Source organism: Chiloscyllium plagiosum, chromosome 10 (genome assembly GCF_004010195.1).
Source record: "Chiloscyllium plagiosum isolate BGI_BamShark_2017 chromosome 10, ASM401019v2, whole genome shotgun sequence".
In the NCBI taxonomy this organism is placed as follows: Eukaryota; Metazoa; Chordata; class Chondrichthyes; order Orectolobiformes; family Hemiscylliidae; genus Chiloscyllium; species Chiloscyllium plagiosum.
In genome coordinates this window covers 48,132,228-48,152,863 of record NC_057719.1, presented here as the reverse complement: position 1 = coordinate 48,152,863, position 20,636 = coordinate 48,132,228, and the positions used below count along the sequence as shown (strand labels likewise).

Genomic DNA, 20,636 nt, shown 5'->3' with positions numbered 1-20,636 from the left:
TGCAGGGTATAGTCAATGCATTTAAATTTCTATTCTCAACTGCACTTTCCCATGCCTTAAATAGGCATCATTTTTCAAAATAACAATACCATTCCACATTCAAATGTCAAATTTTGGGTTAGAATGGGCTATAACTGGGCAACTTCCAAATTAGATGTGATATGAAGCAAAGTGTGCATTGATACTGGTGTAATGGAAACCAAAGATTTATTCACGATCCAGTTGTATAACAGGATGGGATCATGAAGTTATTTTTAAAATAGATTAAAACACGAACAACATGCTTCCCTCCATTTATTTTCGATAAAACTGCAATGCAACTTTGTGAATAATCTTCTGTTTGAGTTTCTGGAACCAAAATTTACACAACTACCCACAACCAACCCCAGACCATGGAAGGTGCTGGTCATTAATTTCTTCATAGATGAATGAGTTACCTTGAACTATTTTGTTTAAAAAGAGAATTGACATGAGTTCAACTTTCAAACACTTGGCGAATTATTAACATCCAATACTTGAGCAAGATGAAGTGAAGTTTGTTTGCTCTGAGAATGTGGAACAAACTAAGCATCAATGGCAGAGATATCTTGCTCGTGGAGTACAGTCACAGACCAAATTACATGGTATAAATTCAATATTGGGAAGTATTGGAACACAAGATGCATAAATTTACAGAAGCAGCAAATGGAATGGAACTTGACCAACATCCATAACAGTAAGGAGGATGAGAATTCCATTCAGCTTCGTAAAAATCAAAGATAGACCTGCCCATTTCAAACCCTTCAAATGGATCCTTTCTGTATAGGAGATCCAAAACAGATCAAGAAACATTTGTCAGAGGAAAGCAGAATCTTGTCTCCAAGACAGATTTTTGCTATTTGAGGATCAAAAAGTATTTGCCCATTTCATGGCAATGTTTTCTTTCAAGGGCTTTTTGTTTTTAAAAAGTTCACTTATTTTTCTAATTTTGTCTCCAATATTTTGCCAACTGAGTTTTTTTTTAAATCATGTTGGGTTTCTTATTTAATGAGTATGTTACCATAGAGTTTCCAAAGAATTGTAGTCTATTCAGAGAGCATTTGAATTTACACTGACTGTAAAGCTCATTCATTATTCAAGCCAGCTGGAAAATGGCAGTAAGCCAATACTGGATTAACAATTTTTCATTTTAAAAAGTTCATCAGAAAACAGAACTAACGACGTTCATTGTTGCTTTGAAATACCAAGCACTGTTCAGTCACGCAGTACTCCAAAAAATGTGCAGCTGGTGCAAAATGTTTCATTCACTTGTATGGCATCGTATCCCAGTTATGTACCCTCCTTGCCCCAGACTCCTCCAACTTTTCACTGCTGTGCAGATTAACATTTGGGACACTTTGCTCATAAATCCCAGTCTACCAAGTCAAAGAAATCCACAGCGGCAACATCTGTTGAGATACCGTGATAGTATATCACAGTACGGGGAGGGGGGCACGGTGGCTCAGTGGTTAGCACTGCTGTGTCACAGCGCCAGGGACCCAGGTCTAATTCCAGCCTCGGATGTGGAGTTTGCACATTCTCTCAGCGTCTGCGTGGGTTTCCTCCGGGTGCTCCAGTTTCCTCCCATAGTCCAAAGATGTGCAGGTCAGGTGAATTGACCATGCTAAATTGCCCATTGTGTTAGATGCATTAGTCAGAGAGAAATGGGTCTGGGTGGGTTTATCTTCGGAGGGCCAGTGTGGACTTGTTGGGCTGAAGGGCCTGTTTCCATACTGTAGGGAATCTAATCTCAGTATATTTATTTCCCAATCCTATTGCTGAAACCCAGAGTTGATAAAGTTCCTCACTGCACTAAAAAACAAACTGATCATGTCATAGAAAATTAAGATGCAAAGGAGATTTTATTTTTCCCTCATTTTTACACAGGCCTTATTTACAGTTTATAACTTTATTAAAATGGCAGCTCCTTGATTTCAATTTTATCTTAAAGAAAACAGTAAAATATCAAAGCAGCATTAATTTGAACTGTTTAACCTTCTTTCTTCCCATCTATAAACCATTTTTTTAAAAACTAGCAGCTTGGGTATGCAGCCACAAATGCCTCCAATGCACCACAGGTCGACTGTATGATAAGCCCACTTAACAGAAAGAGTTTGCACTGTTAAATTAGCAGTAACTGAACATTCACCATTTATTGCTGATTATTCAACAGCATTTGACCCCCATAAAAGGGACATGTATAGAAATCAACTGGCAGACTGCTATCTACATTAACATTTCATCTGACCACACTGCAGTTGAACTTTTGGCTGAGAAACAAGCATCCCTTTATTTAGGTTCACTATTACAACATTCTTCAGATTTTCTATGTTAGCAACATGAGGAGTGTGTAATGCTGAAAGTTAGCAGCTAACCCTGAAATCTTAATTTAACCCCAAAAGCAAATTTGCTGCTAGATTTATTTTTAGCTCCTGGTTTTGCCCAAATTATATTTGCCAGTAGCCAACATAGGCATTTAGCAAAAAAATGTAAAGAATTTATTTGCATTTAGGAATGTAAAGACTAGATACAACATTTTAGAAAACTAAAAACTCTCAAGCTGCCTACAATATTTTTGAATCAGTAGTTTAATCCAACATTTAAAAAAAACACAAAAGTAAAGCTCTATTCAGTGTCTCAATTAAGAAGGGCAAGAAACATAAATAAGGCTTTAATTTGGCAAATCAAGGTGCAAACCACAGCACCATCTTCAAACAGAGTCTCCTTCCTTCAGCACCCCAGTCACCTAAAAAAAAAAATGAAAATACAATCTTAGCAGTCCCTGCTGCATGGAAGTTAGAGAAGAAATCTGGGATTTTCACATGACATCAGAGCAGAAAATTCAACCCATGACTTCATTGAGGTGAAATGTCAAAACATTTATCTCCAATATTTTGGGATAGAGGTGCAGAAGTCCATCACCATAATTAAAATTTTTAATCAAGTCACAAAGAAACCCAGACAGGTTTACCCAAAATGGAATGTGCATACTTCTGTCATATTGGGACTTGCTCATATCCAGGCTCAGAGTTTGACATGTGTAAACCATGTATGACCAGTTTTTGGTGACAGGTGCAATTGGAGGTAGGGTTGAAAGACTTGCGCCAACAAGACCACAGTCTACCAGTACAGAAGATTGGTCAACAGAGGAATTTTACCAGTGAATTCACTTGCAAGATTAGAGGTCAAAGAATCCTATCTCCACTGAGCTTTTTTTTTAAAAAAAAGTTCTCGATCCCATAGGTGAGCCAAGTTCCTGGTCAATTAGCAAAATATCCAAGGTTTTTGCACTTCAGATAAGAGATCACAGAGCCTGCCTCAGAGGGTCCATTTTTTCCCAAACATCCAGTATCATGCAGATCATCTGGGAATTCTAAAGAGACTACTCTCCCTCTCCCAAAACATACTGACACGTATTGGGACATTCGGGTGCAAATGCATGTGTTTGAGCTCTCATTTGGCATACACAAGCATCAGGAGTTCTCAGCCAGCACAATTCACTATCTGACACAAACATCCAAAATCTGTCCCAATGTGTGGTCCATTACCACTTATGTTTCCCTAACATTGACGTCAGGTTGGTCTATAAATTGACCCGCAAGATACTTGCTACTTTCAAGTCCACAGGGACCATTAGGATCTTGGGAATTACTAGAGATAAAACCAGTGTATCCACTATCTGTCACCATCTCAAAATCTTTCGAAGCATGGCATCAAGTTCAGGGATATGGTTGGCTTTCAGTTCAATTACTTTCTCCAATAGTTTTTTTATATATACACAATTAATTTCCTCACTCACTGGGTCCTTGGTTCTGTACTATTTCTGGTACAGTTTTCATCTCTTCTACTGGGAAGACAGTCTTTGTTTAACATCACTGTCACTTCCTTGTCTCATTTACTGTCAACTGTCTGAACCCACCACCCGCACAAATTTCTTAGCCATCTTTTGTGTGAGCTTTTAGAAATCAACAATCTCCAGTTTTAGTCATTAGAATGCTGCCTAAAAAGTATCTTCCTATAATTTAAAACTATTCTCAGCTATTCTAGTCAGCCACTGATGGAACAGTTTTCCCATGAAATTTTCAGTCCAAGGAAAACATGCCCGAGAATTCTTCCTTTAAAAATGCACCATAGATTAAAATATGCACTGACAGATAAGAGCATTCCCATCAACTTTAGTTAGCTGGCCCTTCATTCCTACTAAGCTGATTTTGTTTAAAGCAGAAGATCTTTGACTTGGACTAGCATCACATTCTAGTACAATGAAATATAATGGCACTTGCCTAGAGAACCATTTTTCGTAGCTATTTACTTTTTCAGAACAGTATTGGATCTAAAATAGCTTTGCCCTGGTCAGTTTTTCAACATACTGATTTACAGACTGCCCCAAATACATTCAAATGAAACAGCCTGTCAAACTAGGTATGCCATTCGGTTGCCCTTTCCATGCAATTATTGGTCTCTCTGCACAAAACTGTGCACTCTGATCAGTCAACTATAAAATATGGACTGACAGTGAAATTAAACATATTGAATGCTTTCAAGCAATATTGGAAGACAATCTTAAGGTCACAATCTTAATATTTCTTCTCAAGTATGGAAAACCCTCTTTCTTTTGCTCCCCTCATGTCTTCCAGTTCAAACATCCCAAAAATAAATCAGCACTTGAGACAGCACAACATACAAGGCCTTGGGGAAAGTGCTGGAAAAAACAGGAATAAAATAGATAGGTATTTGATAACTAAGTGGACATAAAAGCCTGAAGGGCCTCTTTCCATGTTGTAAAACTGACAACCTACCTCCCTCCATACAATGTTAAAAATCTAGTGACAATTGTACAGAAATGTAGACATCAAGTCAGGACACGGAGACCAAATCCACTTGAAGGAAGAATTTAATATTCATTTTTGTACCTTTTGATCAAGCTGTAAAGTAACATGTTGAGAATTTTCCCGTCCTTTTGAGAGCTGAAGAATCAGAGATTTTAGTAGTTGCTGAAGTTGAATTATATTCTGATCAAGATCCAAAGAGGTTTCCTTGACATCTAACTGTTCCACAGAAAAAGTAATAATTAGGAAAAGTTAAAGTATAATTCGCTATAATTTCAAATCAAACATCCCTGGTTAACTAGGGCGGCACGGTGGCACAGCAGTTAGCACTGCTGCCTCACAGTACCAAAGTCCTGAGTTCAATTCCCATCTCAGGCGACTGACTGTGTGGAGTTTGCACATTCTCCCAGTGTCTGCGTGGGTTTCCTCCGGGTGCTCCGGTTTCCTCCCACAGTCCAAAAATGTGCAGGTTAGGTGAATTGGCCATACTAAATTGCCCATAGTGTTAGGTGAAGGGGGAAATGTCAGGGAATGGGTCTGGGTGGATTGCTCTTCGGAGGGTCGGTGTGGACTTGTTGGGCCGAAGGACCTGTTTCCACACTAAGTAATCTAATCTAATCTAAAACTAAGATATTCTCATTCTGTAAGAGTAAAAATACCTTTATTCCAGCAAAGTAAAATGGACACGATACAAATGCTAAGAGTGACACCCAGTACCTAAGCTTCAGGTTAGCAATTATTAATGTCCCACTAAATTTAAAATATCTGCTACTTATAATCAGAAATGTTGTGTGTTCTTTTATCACCAAGTACCCTGCATCATAACACCAATAGTTTTGAATAGTATTCCAAACATTTTCATACCAATTTCTCTGTCCAAACTCAAGTTCATATAAAAAGGCACACAGAAGATTTCTTCAAAGATTTTATGCAGCAAACCAGTTGATCTAACCAATCTCCAGCAAAAGTGGTAGACAAGCAGCTAGCTTACACAGGCATGTTTTTGCTGTGTGCCTCATGGACATTGATTTAGTTAAACCATTCCCAACCAAATGGCAACTCTTTGTAACTTTAGTGATCGCTTTAAGATTGGAATAATAGGGAGATGCCTGGATAGAGTGGACATGGATAGAGTGGGCATTTCCACTAGTCGAAGAATCAAGGACCCAAAGGCAAAAGGATGGGCTCAAAGTGAAGGGGGACCCTTTAGGACTGAGAGGAGGAGAAATTACTTCAGCCAGAGGGTGATTAATTTGAGGAACTCATTACCACAGAAGACTCTTTAGGTTACATCAATGAGTGTACTTAAGACAGAGATAGATAGGTTCAGGATTTGAATTGAAATCAAGAGTCACGAGTAGAAGGTAGGAGAACACGGTTGAGAAACATATCAGCCAGTGACTGAATGGTGGAGCAGACTTAATGGGCCCAGTGGCCTAGTTTTGCTCCTACACCTTATGGTCAAAAATGTTTTCTTCTAAAGAAAAATAAGACTTAAAAAGAACTAGTTATGTGATCTTGAAATTTCAAGTCGTACATCATTCTAAGTATTCGTATTCCAAACAATATGCACAGAAGGACTGCTCACCAAAAATACTTGATGTTAACCAGGAAAATGTTTAAAATGCATTTGGATGGGTATATGAATGGGAAGGGTTTGGAGGGATATGGGCCAGGTGCTGGCAGGTGGGACTAGATTGGGTTAGGATATCTGGTCTGCATGGACGGGTTGGACCGAACGGTCTGTTTCCGTGCTGTACATCTCTGACTAAATATCCATTTAAGTTATTACACAAATATATACATTTTACATTGCATTTTCTGTGCATCTTTACCTTGCTTATATTGTTAACACCATTATGCCTGCTTACACTTATCTAAAGATCAAATCCAAATAACAATTCACTAAGGACAATGATAGCAAATGAATAATCAAAACTTTTATACAGGTTCACTGTTAAAGACATTTTCTGCACAGGTCACTGGACAAGATTGTTAAATCATCAGGTTTATTGGATGATTGTAAAATTAAACTTGAATATGATTGCTTTCAAAGAATAAAACAGCACTGATGTCAATGTAGAATCAAGGCCAAAGAATTCCTGACAAAAAATACAGGTAATGTCCATAAAAGATAACAGTGGAATGCCTGTTCAAAGCAAAAATTAGACAGACAAAATATGGTATGATGTGAGAAGTAGTCAACAAAACTTTCACAAGATTACAGGAGCAAGTTACCACAGATGCTGGAATCTGTACTGAAAACAAATGCTGGAGATCACAGGTTAGACAGCATTCACGAAGAGAGCAAGCTAACATTTAGAGTCTAGATGACTCTTCAGAGCTGAAGTGAAGTGTGGAAAGGATAGTGTTTATGCTATAGTTTTTTTTGGGGGGGTGGAAAAAGAGAGATGAAGGGTGTTCGCAGAGGAAACATGTTGATAGTTCAGATTAAGTAGCAATGATGTGTCTCCTGCCAGACTTGGAAAGAGACACTCGGATGATTTGGGATGGGAGAGAGGACATGATAAAAGGAAGGGAAGAAATGGTTCACAATTTTAAGGTATTGAACTCAATATTAAGTCCAGAAGGTATAAAATGTCACCAGTTTGCACTGTGATTCACTGGAACACGGCAGTATGTAGAGGACAGACATTGGCACGCGAGCAGGTTGCTGTATTAAAATGACCAGCCACTAAGGTTGGGGTCATGCTTGCACACAGACGAGAGGTGTTCCGCAAATGTAGAGTAGGCCACATTGGATGCAGTGAATACACAAGATTGACGGAGGTACAGGTGAAACGCTACTTCACCTGGAAAGACTATTCAGGTCCATGGATGATGAGCAGGGAGGTGGTGAAGGGGCAGGTGTTGCACCTTCTGTAGTTATATGGGAAGGAGCCACAGAGAGAGGGGGGTAGTGTTTGTGGTTGCGGAATAGACTAGGGTGTCCTGGAGCGAATGATCCCTGCAAAATGCAGATGGGGGAAGTGGGAGAAAGGGGTGCTTGGTGGTGGCATTCTGCTAGAGTTGTCTGAAAAGGTGCAGAAAATCCTTTGAACGTGGAAGCTGGTGGGATGAAAAGTGAAGACAAGGGTAACCCAATCACACTGTTGAAAATGTTGGGAAAGGGGCAAGGGCAGAAACACATCACACCTCCATGACCTGCAAGCAATCCAACTCATTCTCCCAGTTTCTTTGCCTCCATCTCATCTGTTTGGATGCTGTCACCTTCTAAAGCAGCACTGCTGACATAGCTTGCTTCTTCCATGACCGTGGTTTCCCACCCACCTAATTGACAGCACCCTCAACCATATCCAAACAATCACCCACACCTCCTCCAATCTTGTATACTATATTCACTACAACCAATGTGGCCTACTCTACATTGGAGAAACCGGAGTGGGAACCCCGACCTTCCCGGTGGCCAGTCATTTTAAGCGTCCTGCTTGCATGCTCATCTGTCTGTCCTCAGCATGCTGCAGTGCTCCAGTGAACCACAGCACAAACTGGAAGAACAACATCTCTCCTTCAGACTCGGCAATGGACTTAATATTGAGTTCAATGCCTTCAAATTGTGAACCATTTCTTCTCTTGCTTTCAGCTTATGTCCTCTCTCCCCTCCCCAGCCATCCTACAGTCTGTGCTTTCAAGTCCAGTAAGAGACACAACTATCGTTTTGCTGTTCTCACATTCTGGTCACATAATCTGACCTTTCAACATCTTTTCTCTACAAGCAGCCTACACCCACCATCCCCACACTACAGCATAAAATACTGGCCTCTCCACACTTCAGCTCTAAGGAGTCATCTAGACTTGAAATGTTAAGCTTGCTCTCTCTCTCTGACGAGCTGTGATCACCAGCATTGGTCATTTTCACAAGATTAATGTTTCATTTTTTTAAAATTTTAAGTAGGGCCAACTTCACTATTTAGTTATTAGCTTTAGCAACAGTACTGACTTGAAAACAAAACTCTGATCATTTTGACGCCATTTATCCAGGATATTAACCAAGTGTCATTCAATGTTTTTTCTAAAAACAAAACAAAAACACACCTTCACTTCTGAAATGTCACTATTAGCTAAGGCATTGTCATCGCTCTCTGTTCTTGCAATTTCTGCCTGAATACCATTCAAACATTCTTGAGCCTGTGAAACAAAAACAATAAATAATATTAAAAAACGTAGTCAATATTTTTCCATTTTTGAAAATAATTTAAAAAGGACAAGAGGCAGTAACAATGTGAACATTCAACAGTTAAGATTACACGTTAACTTTCATGATCTATTACAGGTCTGCGAATGTAGTAATAGAGGATTTCAACTTATTAGTCAGTCAGGTCAGTCAGGTCAGTCAGGTCAGTCAGGTCAGTCAGGTCAGTCAGGTCAGTCAGGTCAGTCAGTCAATTTTTAAAATGCATCCAGAAGAGCATTTTAAGCCAGTATGAGAAGGTCCTACAAGAGAGGGAGGGCAGTGCTGGAGCTAATTTTAGGGAAACAAAGCCAGGCAATTGACAGGTATGGTTTACGATGTCAGGTCAGTCAGGTCAGTCAGGTCAGTCAGGTCAGTCAGGTCAATTTTTAAAATGCATCCAGAAGAGCATTTTAAGCCAGTATGCAGAAGGTCCTACAAGAGAGGGAGGGCAGTGCTGGAGCTAATTTTAGGGAAACAAAGCCAGGCAATTGACAGGTATGGTTTACGATTTCAGTGACAGTAACCAGATGATTTAAGGCAATAATGAAGAACGTCAAAGATGGACTGGAAATAAAAAGGTCCTGATTTGATGGGGAAAACTAACGATCAGCACAGGATCTGGCTAAAGTGGCTTGGGAACAGCGACTTGTAGGAAAATCCACAGAGCAATTAAAATTATTTAGAAGGATTAATAGTGAGTGCAAGGTCATGTCCCTGTAAAGGTGAAGATTGCAACAAGTCCACAGAACCCCAAATGTTGAAGAAAAAAAACATGGTAATACAGAGTGCCAAAACAGTGGATAACCTGGATGACTATAGAAAGGCGACATGGAAACAAGTGCTGGCAGGTAATTTAAAGGAAATTGAAAGGTGTTTTATATGTATATTTGGCACAAGAGAACAACCAGAGAAAGAATAGGGCCCATTGAGGACCACAGTGGCAATCTGTGTGTTGAGTCAGGACGTACAGTTGAAGTTTTAAATGAGTACTTTGTACCCATAAGACATATGAGCAGATATTAGGCCAGTCGGCACTTCAAGTCTGCTCCGCCATTCAATCACGGCCAGTAGGTTGTTCAACCCCATTTTCTGGCTTTCTCCCATAATCTTTGAACCCCTTAGCAATCAAGAACTTATCTATCTCGGTTTTAAATGTACAGAATGATCTGACCTGCACAGCCCTCTCTGGCAATGAATTCCACTCTCTGGCTAAAGAAGTTTCTCCTTATCTCCCTTCTAAAAGATCTGCCCTTTACTCCAAGGCTGTGCCCTCGGGTCCACGTCTCTCCTGCAAATGGAAAAATCTTCCCACAATCCACTCTAACCAGGCCGTTCAGTACTCTGAAAGTTTTAATCAGATTCTCCCCTCGTCTTCCAAACTCCATCACGTATAGACCCAGAGTCTTCAAACAATCCTCATATGTCAAGCCTTTTATTCCTGGGATCATTCTTGTGAACCTCCCCTGGACATGCTCCAGGACCAATACATTTTTCCCCAAGGTTTGGGGCCCAAAATTGCTCACAATACTCTGAATGTGGTCTGATCAGAGCCTTAAAGCCTCAGGAGTACATTCCTGCTTTTATATTCTAGTTCTCTCAAAATAGATGCCAACATTATATTTGCCTTCCTAACTACTGAGTCAACCTGTAAGAGAAACTTGAACTAGGACTCCCAAGTCCCGTTGCACTTACAATTTCTGAATTTTCTCCCCATTTAGAAAATAATCCATGCCTCTATTGCTCCTACCAAAATACATGACCTCACACTTTCCCACGCTGTATTTCAACGGTCACTTTTTTACCCACTCTCCCAACCTAGTTTGCAGACGCTGGAATCAAAAGTAGACAAGCAGGAGGCTGGAAGAACACAGTAAGCCAGGCAGCATCAGGAGGTGGAGAAGTTCATGTTTTGTCCTGAAAGAGTTATACCTGAAATGTTGAGTTCTCCACTTCCTGATGCTGCCTAGCTTGCTACGTTCTTCCAGCCTCCTACTTTTCTACTCTCCTTACCTGTCTAAATCTTCTTGCATTTCTGATGAAGGGCTTTTGCCCAAAATGCCAATTTTTCTGCTCAGATGCTGCCTGACCATGCTATGCTTTACCAGCACCACTCTAATCTTGGCTTGAAATCTTCGTGCAGCCTTCCAAATACTACCTGCCTTGCCACTACCTTGGTATCTTCTGCCAACTTAGCCAGATCATTAAATGTATAAAGTGAAAAGTTGCAGTCCCAACACCGACTCTTGTGGAACACTACTCGTCAAAGGCTTCCATCCTGAGAAGGACCCTGTAGTCACAATAGAGAAGTATGATGTAGGTATAGAAACCAGGGAAAGAGACAGTGATATACTAATTTGTTCAGAATCAAAAGGGATGAGTATTAGCAGTTCATGTTCCATGTCGAGTGACCCTTCTTCAGTTGAGAAAGGATCACTGTTCCTGACATTAACTGATTTCTCTCCAAAGATACTGCCAGAACTGCTGAGATTTTCCAGCAATTTCTGATTTTCAGCATCTGCAATTCTTTGGGTTGTTTTGTGATAATGGTTGAAGGATGTTTTTGTGACTAGAAGCCTGTGTACCACAGATTTCTGTGCTGGGTCCCTTGCTGTTTGTTGTGTACATCAATGATTTAGATTTGAACTTAGATGTGATAAATAAGTACGCAGATGACATGAAAATTTGTGGTATGGCTACTAACAAGGAGGAAAGCCTTAAACTACAAGATGACATAGACAGGCTAGTCAGATGGACTGAATAGTGGCAAATGGAATGAAATCTTGGAAACAAGATGACGCATTTTGGGAAGACTAATAGGTCAAGGGAACACACGTCGAATGGTACAAACCTAGAAAGCGCATGTCCATAGATCCTCGAAAGCAGCAGGAAAGGTTGTTGAGGTAGTTGAGAAAGCATATGGGACACTTGCCTTCATTTTTGCAACATCGCCAGAATCTCTGATTTCTGTAATACGGAGACCAGAATTCAAGTCTGGTCGAACCAAGGTTCTAACAAGTTGAGAATGATTTCCCCATTTGTCAAATCATACCTTTTAAAAGGCTGAACTGTTTGGTATTTTCTCTTATTTAAATGGCACAGCTTGCTTTCAAGATATGTTGAGGCACATATGATTACATGTTGAGACGCAGTAGTCATAGAGCAAACATTTGGGTAGAGTCAACAAAATTACTTGGAATTTGATCAACATAGGGAGGTTGGTCTTTACTATATATACCTTGCAAAGTCCTTGATGCAACAAAGCACTTACCTTATAAAGACTGGAAACCACATTCTGTGTCTCATTCTGCTCAATCTTCAGTTTTGTTAATGTTTCACTTAACTGAGTTTTAAGCTGTAAATAAAAAGAAAATAATTTAATTTGGTTACATTTTCTGCTAAGTTTTCTCCTCAACCCTCCTGAAGACATTAATTCATTGCTAAAGAAAAGTTTGTGGCTATCCAGCAACGTTCAGTACTTCCAAGTAGTATGGTCCTACTTGGGTGACCGTTAACAATTAATGTTTATTATTCAGGGAAACCATGAAATAAACCCAGTCTTGTCATGATATTCCACTTAGGTACCTCAAACAGGAACTATTAAAAACCAATGGTGGAAACAATGTCTATGTTCACCACAGTAACCAAAGATAAAAAAAAACAACTGTTATCCTCCTGTACTGGCCTAATACAGATCAAAACCCAAGTGGACTTGCAAGATAATTACAAGATCAAAACCCAAGTGGACTTGCAAGACCTGGAACAGACTAAGCCACCAATAAGGGCAAGTTTAAGAAGACATCCAACAGAAGCAATTATACAATCGCGAGTTTTGAGAAGATTTATAGCTCAAGTTGAGGTTCTGGATGTAGGTTTGCTTGCTGAGCTGGAAGATTCATTTCCAGAAGTTTCATCACCTATTAAATAACATCTTCAGTGTGCCTCCAGGTGAAGCACTGTTATTAATTCCTGCTTTCTATTTATATTTTTGGGTTTCTTTGGGTTGGTGGTGGTGTCTTTTCCTGGGGTTGCTTCATTTCCTGTTCTTTTTCTCAAGGCCTAGTAGATGGGGTCTAACTCTATGCGTTTGTTGATAGAGTTCCAGTTGGAACATCGAGTTAGACCCATCTACCACCCCATGAGAAAGAGAACAGGAAATGATGCCACCCCAGGAAATGACACCACTAACCCAAAGAAACCCAAACAGAGAAATAGAAAGCAGGAATTATCAACAGTGCTTCGCCCGGAGGCCCACTGAAGATATTACCTAGTAGGGTGACGAAAGGTCAGGAAATGAACCTTTCAGTTCAGTAAGCAAACCGCAGGAATTATCAACAGTGCTTTGCCCGGAGGCCCACTGAAGATATTACCTAGTAGGGCGACGAAAGGTCAGGAAATGAACCTTTCAGTTCAGTAAGCAAACCTGCATCCAGCAATTATGTAATACATAAATAAATGCTACCAGCCTATTGAATTTATTAATGCCACATTCGACAAAAAAAAGTTTTAAGTCATCAGCAAATGCAACTTGTGCAATTCAAATTCTGGGTAACCTAAAAATCTTTGCTTTCAAACCAGACCATTCTTTAAGTAAAAGCCAAGTACTGTGGATAGTAGTGATGCGAAAATATAAAAAGTAGTGAAAAAGCTCTCATTCTGAAAATGTCATATTGGACTTTAAACATTAACTGTGCACTCTCCACAGACACTGCCAGACTTGCTGAGTTTCTCCAGCACTTAGTTTTCACCAACATGCCTCAAATTGATTGCCAAATTCCAGTTCACTGTAAAAATTCTGAATTCTCATCTTTTACATCAAAACAAAAACTTGAATTTTGCTCAAACATTGCATTGCACCTTGTTTATGTGCATTACTTGTAGAGAATGCTGCAAGTAGCTCAACAAAGCAGGCAATGGCAAACAGGAAAGCATCATTTAGCAGCAGATATTTTTATCATAATTGTGGAAAGTTACAAATAAAACAGGAAACTGAATTTTTATTGTCCTTAGAATTTGTTTGTCCCAGAAACTTAGTTTGCGAGGGGAAGGTCATGCCTCACAAACCTTATTGAACTCTTTGAGGATGTGACAAAACACATTGAAAAGTATGCAGTGGACGTGGCACACATGGATTTTAGCAAGGCATTTGATAAGGGTCCCCATGGGAGGCTCGTCCAGAAAATGAGGCGGCATGGGAATCAGGGAAACCTGTCTGTCTGGATACAGAATTGGCTGGCCCATAGAAGACAGAGGGTGGTGGTAGATAGAAAGTATTCAGCCTGGAGCTCGGTGACTGGTGGTGTTCCACACGGATAGATTATGGGATCTCTGCTCTTTGCGATTTTTATAAATGACTTATGAGGAAGTCAAAGGGTGTGTTAGCAAGTTTGCCGATGACACGAAGATTGGTGGAGTGGTGGATAGCGTGGAAGACTGTTGTAGGTTGCAATAGGACATTTACAAGATGCAGAACTGGGCTAATAAATGGCAGACTAGAGTTCAACCTAGAAAAGTGTGAAGTCAATCACTTTGGAAGGTCAAATTTGAATGCAGAATACAGGCAGGTTAAAGGCAGGATTTTTGGCAGTGTGGGAGAATGGAGGGATCTTGGACTCCATGCCCATAGGTCCCTCATAGTCGCCACCCAAGTTGATAGGGTTGTTAAGAAGGCGAATAGTGTGTTGGCTTTCATTAGCAGGTGAGTTGAGTTTAAGAGATGCAAAGTTGTGCTGCAGCTCTAAACAGCCCCGATTAGACCACTCTTGGAATATTGTGTTCCGTCCTCGTCACCTCATTAGAGGAAGCTTTAGAAAGGGTGCAGAGGAGATTTACCAGGATGCTGCCTGGACTGGAGGGCATGTCTTCTGAAGAAAGATTGAGGGAGCTAGTTCTTTTCTTACTGAGCAGAGGATAAGAGGTGACTTAATAGAGGTGTACAAGATGTTGAGGCGCATAGATAGTGGATAGCCAGAGACTTTTACCCATGGCAGAAATGTCTATCACATAAGGGCCTAATTTTAATTTTAGGAAGGTTATGGGAGATGTCAGAGGTAGGTTCTTGACACAGAGTGGTGGGTGCAAGGAATGCACTACCAGCAGTGGTAGTAAAGTCAGATACATTCGAAACCTTTAAGCAATTCTTGAATAGGCACATGGAAGTCAGGTCAGTCTGATCTTAGAGTAGGATAAAAGGCCGGCATAACAGAGGGTCAAAGGGCCTGTGCTGTGCTGTACAGTTCTATTGTAATCTATTGTATTATATCCAGAAGATTAACTCCGCAAACATTAGAGATGTGGAGTTTGCTTCTATTTAAGATTTAACAGATGTCGCGGTTTAATGGGATAAAGCTGATCAAGAATTGTGAACCGAGTTTGCTTCAGTACTTAGAAATAGTTTAAAGGCATTGGTCACTGATTTATGAGGGAGATGGGTACAGGACACCACGTATGATGAGCTGGCATAAAATTTAATACGCATCTTTTGGAACAGTATAAAAACCAACTTCAAGGAATTTCTTACCAAACTTAGTTCTTCATTCTGCTTTATTGCTTCAGCACAAGAATCATCAAGCTTTTTCTGTAATTCGGTCAACAGAACTTTGAGCTGAAATTAAATTTAAAAATCCAGTTTAAACTGTTCTTGGGTCTGTTACATAAAGATTTAAAATTAGGCTGACAAAATTATTAAAAAGTTAATTGCTGTGTTTGATACAACTTTTAAAGAACTTGTTTAAAAATCCTAATCCAGCAGGTCACATGCGCTTTGCACTTCGCAATCTGTTATGCTCCACAACTTTGTAAAAATCATAACATTTAGGATTGTTAAGAAAAAAGACATACTTCTCTGACTTCAGTTACACAAGTTGCTCTCTCTGATTCCACCTTTTCCAACTCAGATGCAAGGTGATTATTTTGTTTTCTAAGCTGGAAAAGGATAATAGTTCAGATGAACATGCATTAATAACGTAGACAGATTTTAGAGCTGTATACTTGATTTAATAATAGGGTCTGATCGATACCAAATAATTTGTAGCAACTAAAAATAGAAAATGCTGTTGAAACTCAGACCCGGCAGCATCTGTGCAAAGCAAAAAAGAGTAAATGTTTTGAATTTGATAAGACTCTACAGATCTAAAGAATCAGACTCAAAACATTTTGTTTCTCTTTCCACAAAATGCTACCAGGGCCGAGTTTCTCCAACATTCTGCTTTTAAAACAGATTTCCAGCAGAGTACTTTGCTTTTATGACTCTTGCAACAATCCACTGCAGAATAGTTATTTTAATTACTGAAAATGGCTTCTCTTTTAACAAGAAAATTAATAACAAAAGAATTAAATGTTGAGATCAAACTGCTCAGACCTTATTTGGCCCAATAGGTGGTCAAATTATCAATGAAATCAGGATTATTCTGATAATGACACTACTTAAAAAGTGATTCATGGCACAGACTGAGGCCATTTCATCCATAATACCTTTCTGCCACCCCATTAACCCCCCAATATCCTGGTCTATCCCGCGGCTCAAAGACACAAAAGATACAGAAACTGGAAAAGTAAATTCAGCCCAAGTCTTTTAGATTGATCACAATCACAGATGTGTTACAATGCAGAAGGCAGCGATTTGGCTCATCATGCCTGCAAACACCATTTACCTCAAAGTCTAAAAGTTTGGCCTGGGGAAAAGCACAGCAGGTCAGGCAGCATCTGAGGAGCAGGGGAGTCGACATTTCAGGCATAAACCCTTCGCCAGGAATTTGGGGGGGGTTGGAGAGGTCTCCCAGCACTCTTTTCCCTCCCCCCCACCCCCAAACATGCCTGAAGGGCTTATGACCAAAACATTGACTCCCCTGCTCTTCAGATGCTGCCTAATCTGCTGTGCTTTTCCAGCACCACACTTGAACTCTGACTCTCCAGCATCTGCAGTCCTCACTTTATCATATACCTCAATCCAAACTCAAATACATTTAACTCTGTTTCATAAGAACAATCTCCTAACAGGGACTCCTTATTCTGCACTGGATTGTTGCAAGAGTCGTAAAAGCAAAATACTCTGCTGGAAATCGGAAGTAAAAACAGAATGCTCAAGTCAGTTTTAAAAAGGGACTATGCTCAAGTCAATCAAATTTTTTACAAAATTCTTTTATTAGACAAAGGCAACATTGGCAAGACCAGCATTTGTTGATGTCTTCAAATAGAGTGGCCTGCAAGGAGTTTCAGAGGACATTTAAGACTCAACTACATTGTTGACAGTCTGGACTCATATGTAGGGAGTCCAGACAAGGATGGTAGATTTCTCGAAATGATATATTGGTGAACCATATAGATTTTTTTTTTTAAAAAACAACAATAGCTTCATCAACACAGTACTAAGACTATGTTTCAATATGAGATTTGTAAAATTAATAGAATTTAAACAAGCTGCTACAATGACATCTGAACCAGTGCCGACAGAACATTAGCCTGGGGCTTTGGATGGTTAAATTGGTGGGGTAATCATCATGCTGTCATCTCCTACCAAACCAAACTGCCATGTACTCGTCAGCCATTACGTTAAGCCCTCTTTTGATAAAGTCACAACGAAATTATGTTCTCCCATCACACAAACAGCTCATCAGTGCTGCTACCTTAAAGTAGTAAAGGCTTTAACCAACTTTGTTGAACTTCCAAATTAATATACACGTAAGACTAGACTTGTACAAAGTAATCACACCAAACTTGGGCCATCACCAAACATCTTAGTCTCCTTTATTACTGTGTTCCCTTTTCTTGCAACACCTAATTTATTTCCACACTCTTCAAAATCTTCATTCTCTCCCATTAACATCCACACCACCTATTAAATTTCTCTAACATACTTTCTGCCTCAACAATAGGCAACTTCTAATTCAGTGATTTCAATTTCCAAGTTGTTTTTGTCTTCTCCTCTGCACAGTTTGCTGCTTCCTATCAGTCTCCAAATGCAAGGCTCCTAGCCAAATTCTAGCAACCACTTTGCTACCCGATACATGTCTCTCCGTGCCCAATTAGTCTCAAAAAAGGTCATTTCTGACATCTCTATATCCCTTATTTCTTCAATAAGTTTCCCTAAAATGTTTTTGTAACAACAACTGCAAATGCTGTTGGATTTCTATAGTTAACTTTTAATTAACCTGACCTGACATGCAATGGCGGACCCAGGGCAGGTGGGACATGAACCTGAGCCTTCTCGTCCATGATCCCTGGAATAGATATTTTTAAATCAGCCTGTTCAGGGAAGTCATTATAGATCTCTGGGAGTAGGTGAGATTTCAATCCAGCCTCCTGCTGAGTGGGATATTACCACTGTACTGCACAAGCTCTCGTTTCCCCTGGTCACCTGAATGTGCCATTAAGTGCGATACTTTAGAGGATTTTCTCAACTGCTCATTCACTGCCAACTTTGATGATCCTGTCTCAAGTAAACCCCTGACCATCTTCCACCCTCAATATTTTATACAATACAAGAGCACTGATAAAAATACCTCCATATACCAAATAACATGAAAACCAATTTTATTTCTTGTATCAAAATGATTCACCTACTCTTTCAGCCTCTGTTTTCTCATGCTTCACCATTTCCAACTCTTGTTCCAATGTGCAAACTGTTGACTGCATCTGGAATATAAAAATGAGCATGATAGATTGTATACACACTGTCTTTTATAGCAGTGTCTAAACAATCTCTTCAGAGTTCCTTCAATTACATAATTGAAAAGTAAACTTCACATACAGATATACAAAAGCATTGTAAGTCATTGTTTTGTTTTTCAAATACTCAATGTGTTTCTAAAATCAACTCTATTTTCCTGTAATTCTAACGAAAATTGCACAAATAATCATTTGATAGTAAACAATGAAACATTGTTAAAATGAGACTTGCAGCCAAAGCATTTCATCTTGTACTTAGCAGGTCTGAAACACAAGAAAACCAAATTCCAAAACAGATTTTGAATTTTAGAACGTACAGCACTGATGTTTCCTCTTGGATGAGACTGTGCGTAACTAATTATGAACAATCTGGCCAAGTTTTCTCATCGGCAACAAATAAACAAAGCACACCATTGCAAAAGCCCAATACCTGTATCAATGCCTTCTGCGATTCTTCCAATTTCAATTTCCATTTACCTTCCTCCTCTTCAACACTGCTTTGCAACCTCTGTAAAATTCCTTCCTATGGATAATATCATTAAGAACTTGATTTTGTTTTCCACAAAAAAAGTAAGAATAAACTCTGCTCGGAAAATCAATTATAAAAAACGTACCGTTTCAGCAAGTACTGTCTTGTACTTTTCACACTCTAACTGCAACATTGCATGCATCTCCTCGCCTTCCTTTTCTTTGTGTTCTATGACCTAGATTTTGAACATAACCGGAAGTTATGTTCAATAACTTCAATAACTTACACACAGCTGTCATACACAAACACTTTTCAGTGCTTCCTACACATGCGAGCACAAACATACACTGAGCCAAAGGTAGACAAATTAAATGTGGGTTGGGGGGGGGGGGGGGGGTAAAGGCTTGATCAAAACTGTGTTTTAAGTGTTGTAACAGTGAAAAGATACAGATGGCTCAGGAGAAATTTCTCCAAGACTGTGACGAAGACACGTCAACACGTACTTTCAATCAATTAAAAACATGAAAAGAGATCATGAACATTCTGGGAGAGAATGTCATTTAAAAGTCAGTGCAGAGAATACAGGTATGTTAAAATATAATGACTTCAGCCTTCTCAAACATTTAGCTAATGAAACAAAAGATCATTCAAATGTGAATGCTGAACAAACAGACCCAGTCAGAAAGGCTGAGACAGCACCCATTATGCACAGGTGATAGCAAGGAGCAACAGGGAAACGAGATTGCGAACCTCCAGTGTTACAGCTTTATTTCCTAAAGGAGACAGTGGCAAGTGAGAAAGAAGCTATCGCTAGCTTCATCTTCTGGCTGCAATTCAATAGTTAACACTGCAACTAAGCACGGTTTTGTTTAAAAAAAGCCGTTAACTAATGAAGGGAAACGATTACTGATGGAATATGGGATTACGCTGTCTAAGGTTAATTAAGGTCAAATATAAGCAATAAACCATGAAAACAAAGCAAAACTAATTTGACAATAATTGGCATTCAACTTCCCAATCCCACATCAACTATTAGATTTCCCACCAGGGCAAATGGTTTACTTGTCCTGGGGAAGTTTATTTTGAAATGTAACCAATTTCTCTCCAGGTTTTGATGCCCCAAAACAACAAACCTGAGTACAATAACAAAGTCATAGGCATTATCAAAAGCAAAGCATCTAAGCTTTTCAAGAGGTTCATATTTCACAAAGAAGTGATTAACTGGAAAATAATGTCAATATTCAAAGTTTGTGAGAAGTTTTGTAGCTCGGGTGCTCGTTGCTGTGGTTCTGTTCGCCGAGCTGGATAGGCATTATCAAAAGCAAAGCATCTAAGCTTTTCAAGAGGTTCATATTTCACAAAGAAGTGATTAACTGGAAAATAATGTCAATATTCAAAGTTTGTGAGAAGTTTTGTAGCTCGGGTGCTCGTTGCTGTGGTTCTGTTCGCCGAGCTGGAAATT

At 39.5% G+C, this 20,636-nt stretch overlaps 1 protein-coding gene across 7 annotated transcripts in view; it reads right to left on the bottom strand.

Moving 5' to 3' along the window:
* Positions 1–1,861: 1,861 nt before the first annotated feature.
* The window catches only part of ktn1 (kinectin 1), a 141,252-nt gene continuing 122,477 nt past the window's right edge, over positions 1,862–20,636 (bottom strand). For 6 of the 7 annotated variants that reach the window (XM_043697723.1, XM_043697722.1, XM_043697726.1 and 3 more), the window contains 9 exons: positions 19,320–19,409; positions 19,136–19,228; positions 18,601–18,672; positions 15,880–15,963; positions 15,560–15,643; positions 12,311–12,394; positions 8,904–8,996; positions 4,932–5,066; positions 1,862–2,764 (listed from right to left, as the gene is read on the bottom strand). In XM_043697723.1, coding sequence (XP_043553658.1) covers positions 2,729–2,764; positions 4,932–5,066; positions 8,904–8,996; positions 12,311–12,394; positions 15,560–15,643; positions 15,880–15,963; positions 18,601–18,672; positions 19,136–19,228; positions 19,320–19,409 — 771 coding nt within the window. In that variant the 3' untranslated portion in view covers positions 1,862–2,728. Of the gene's footprint in view, positions 2,765–4,931; positions 5,067–8,903; positions 8,997–11,909; positions 12,007–12,310; positions 12,395–15,559; positions 15,644–15,879; positions 15,964–18,600; positions 18,673–19,135; positions 19,229–19,319; positions 19,410–20,636 lie in introns of those variants that run through there. The other variant, XM_043697728.1, reaches the window with a different exon arrangement.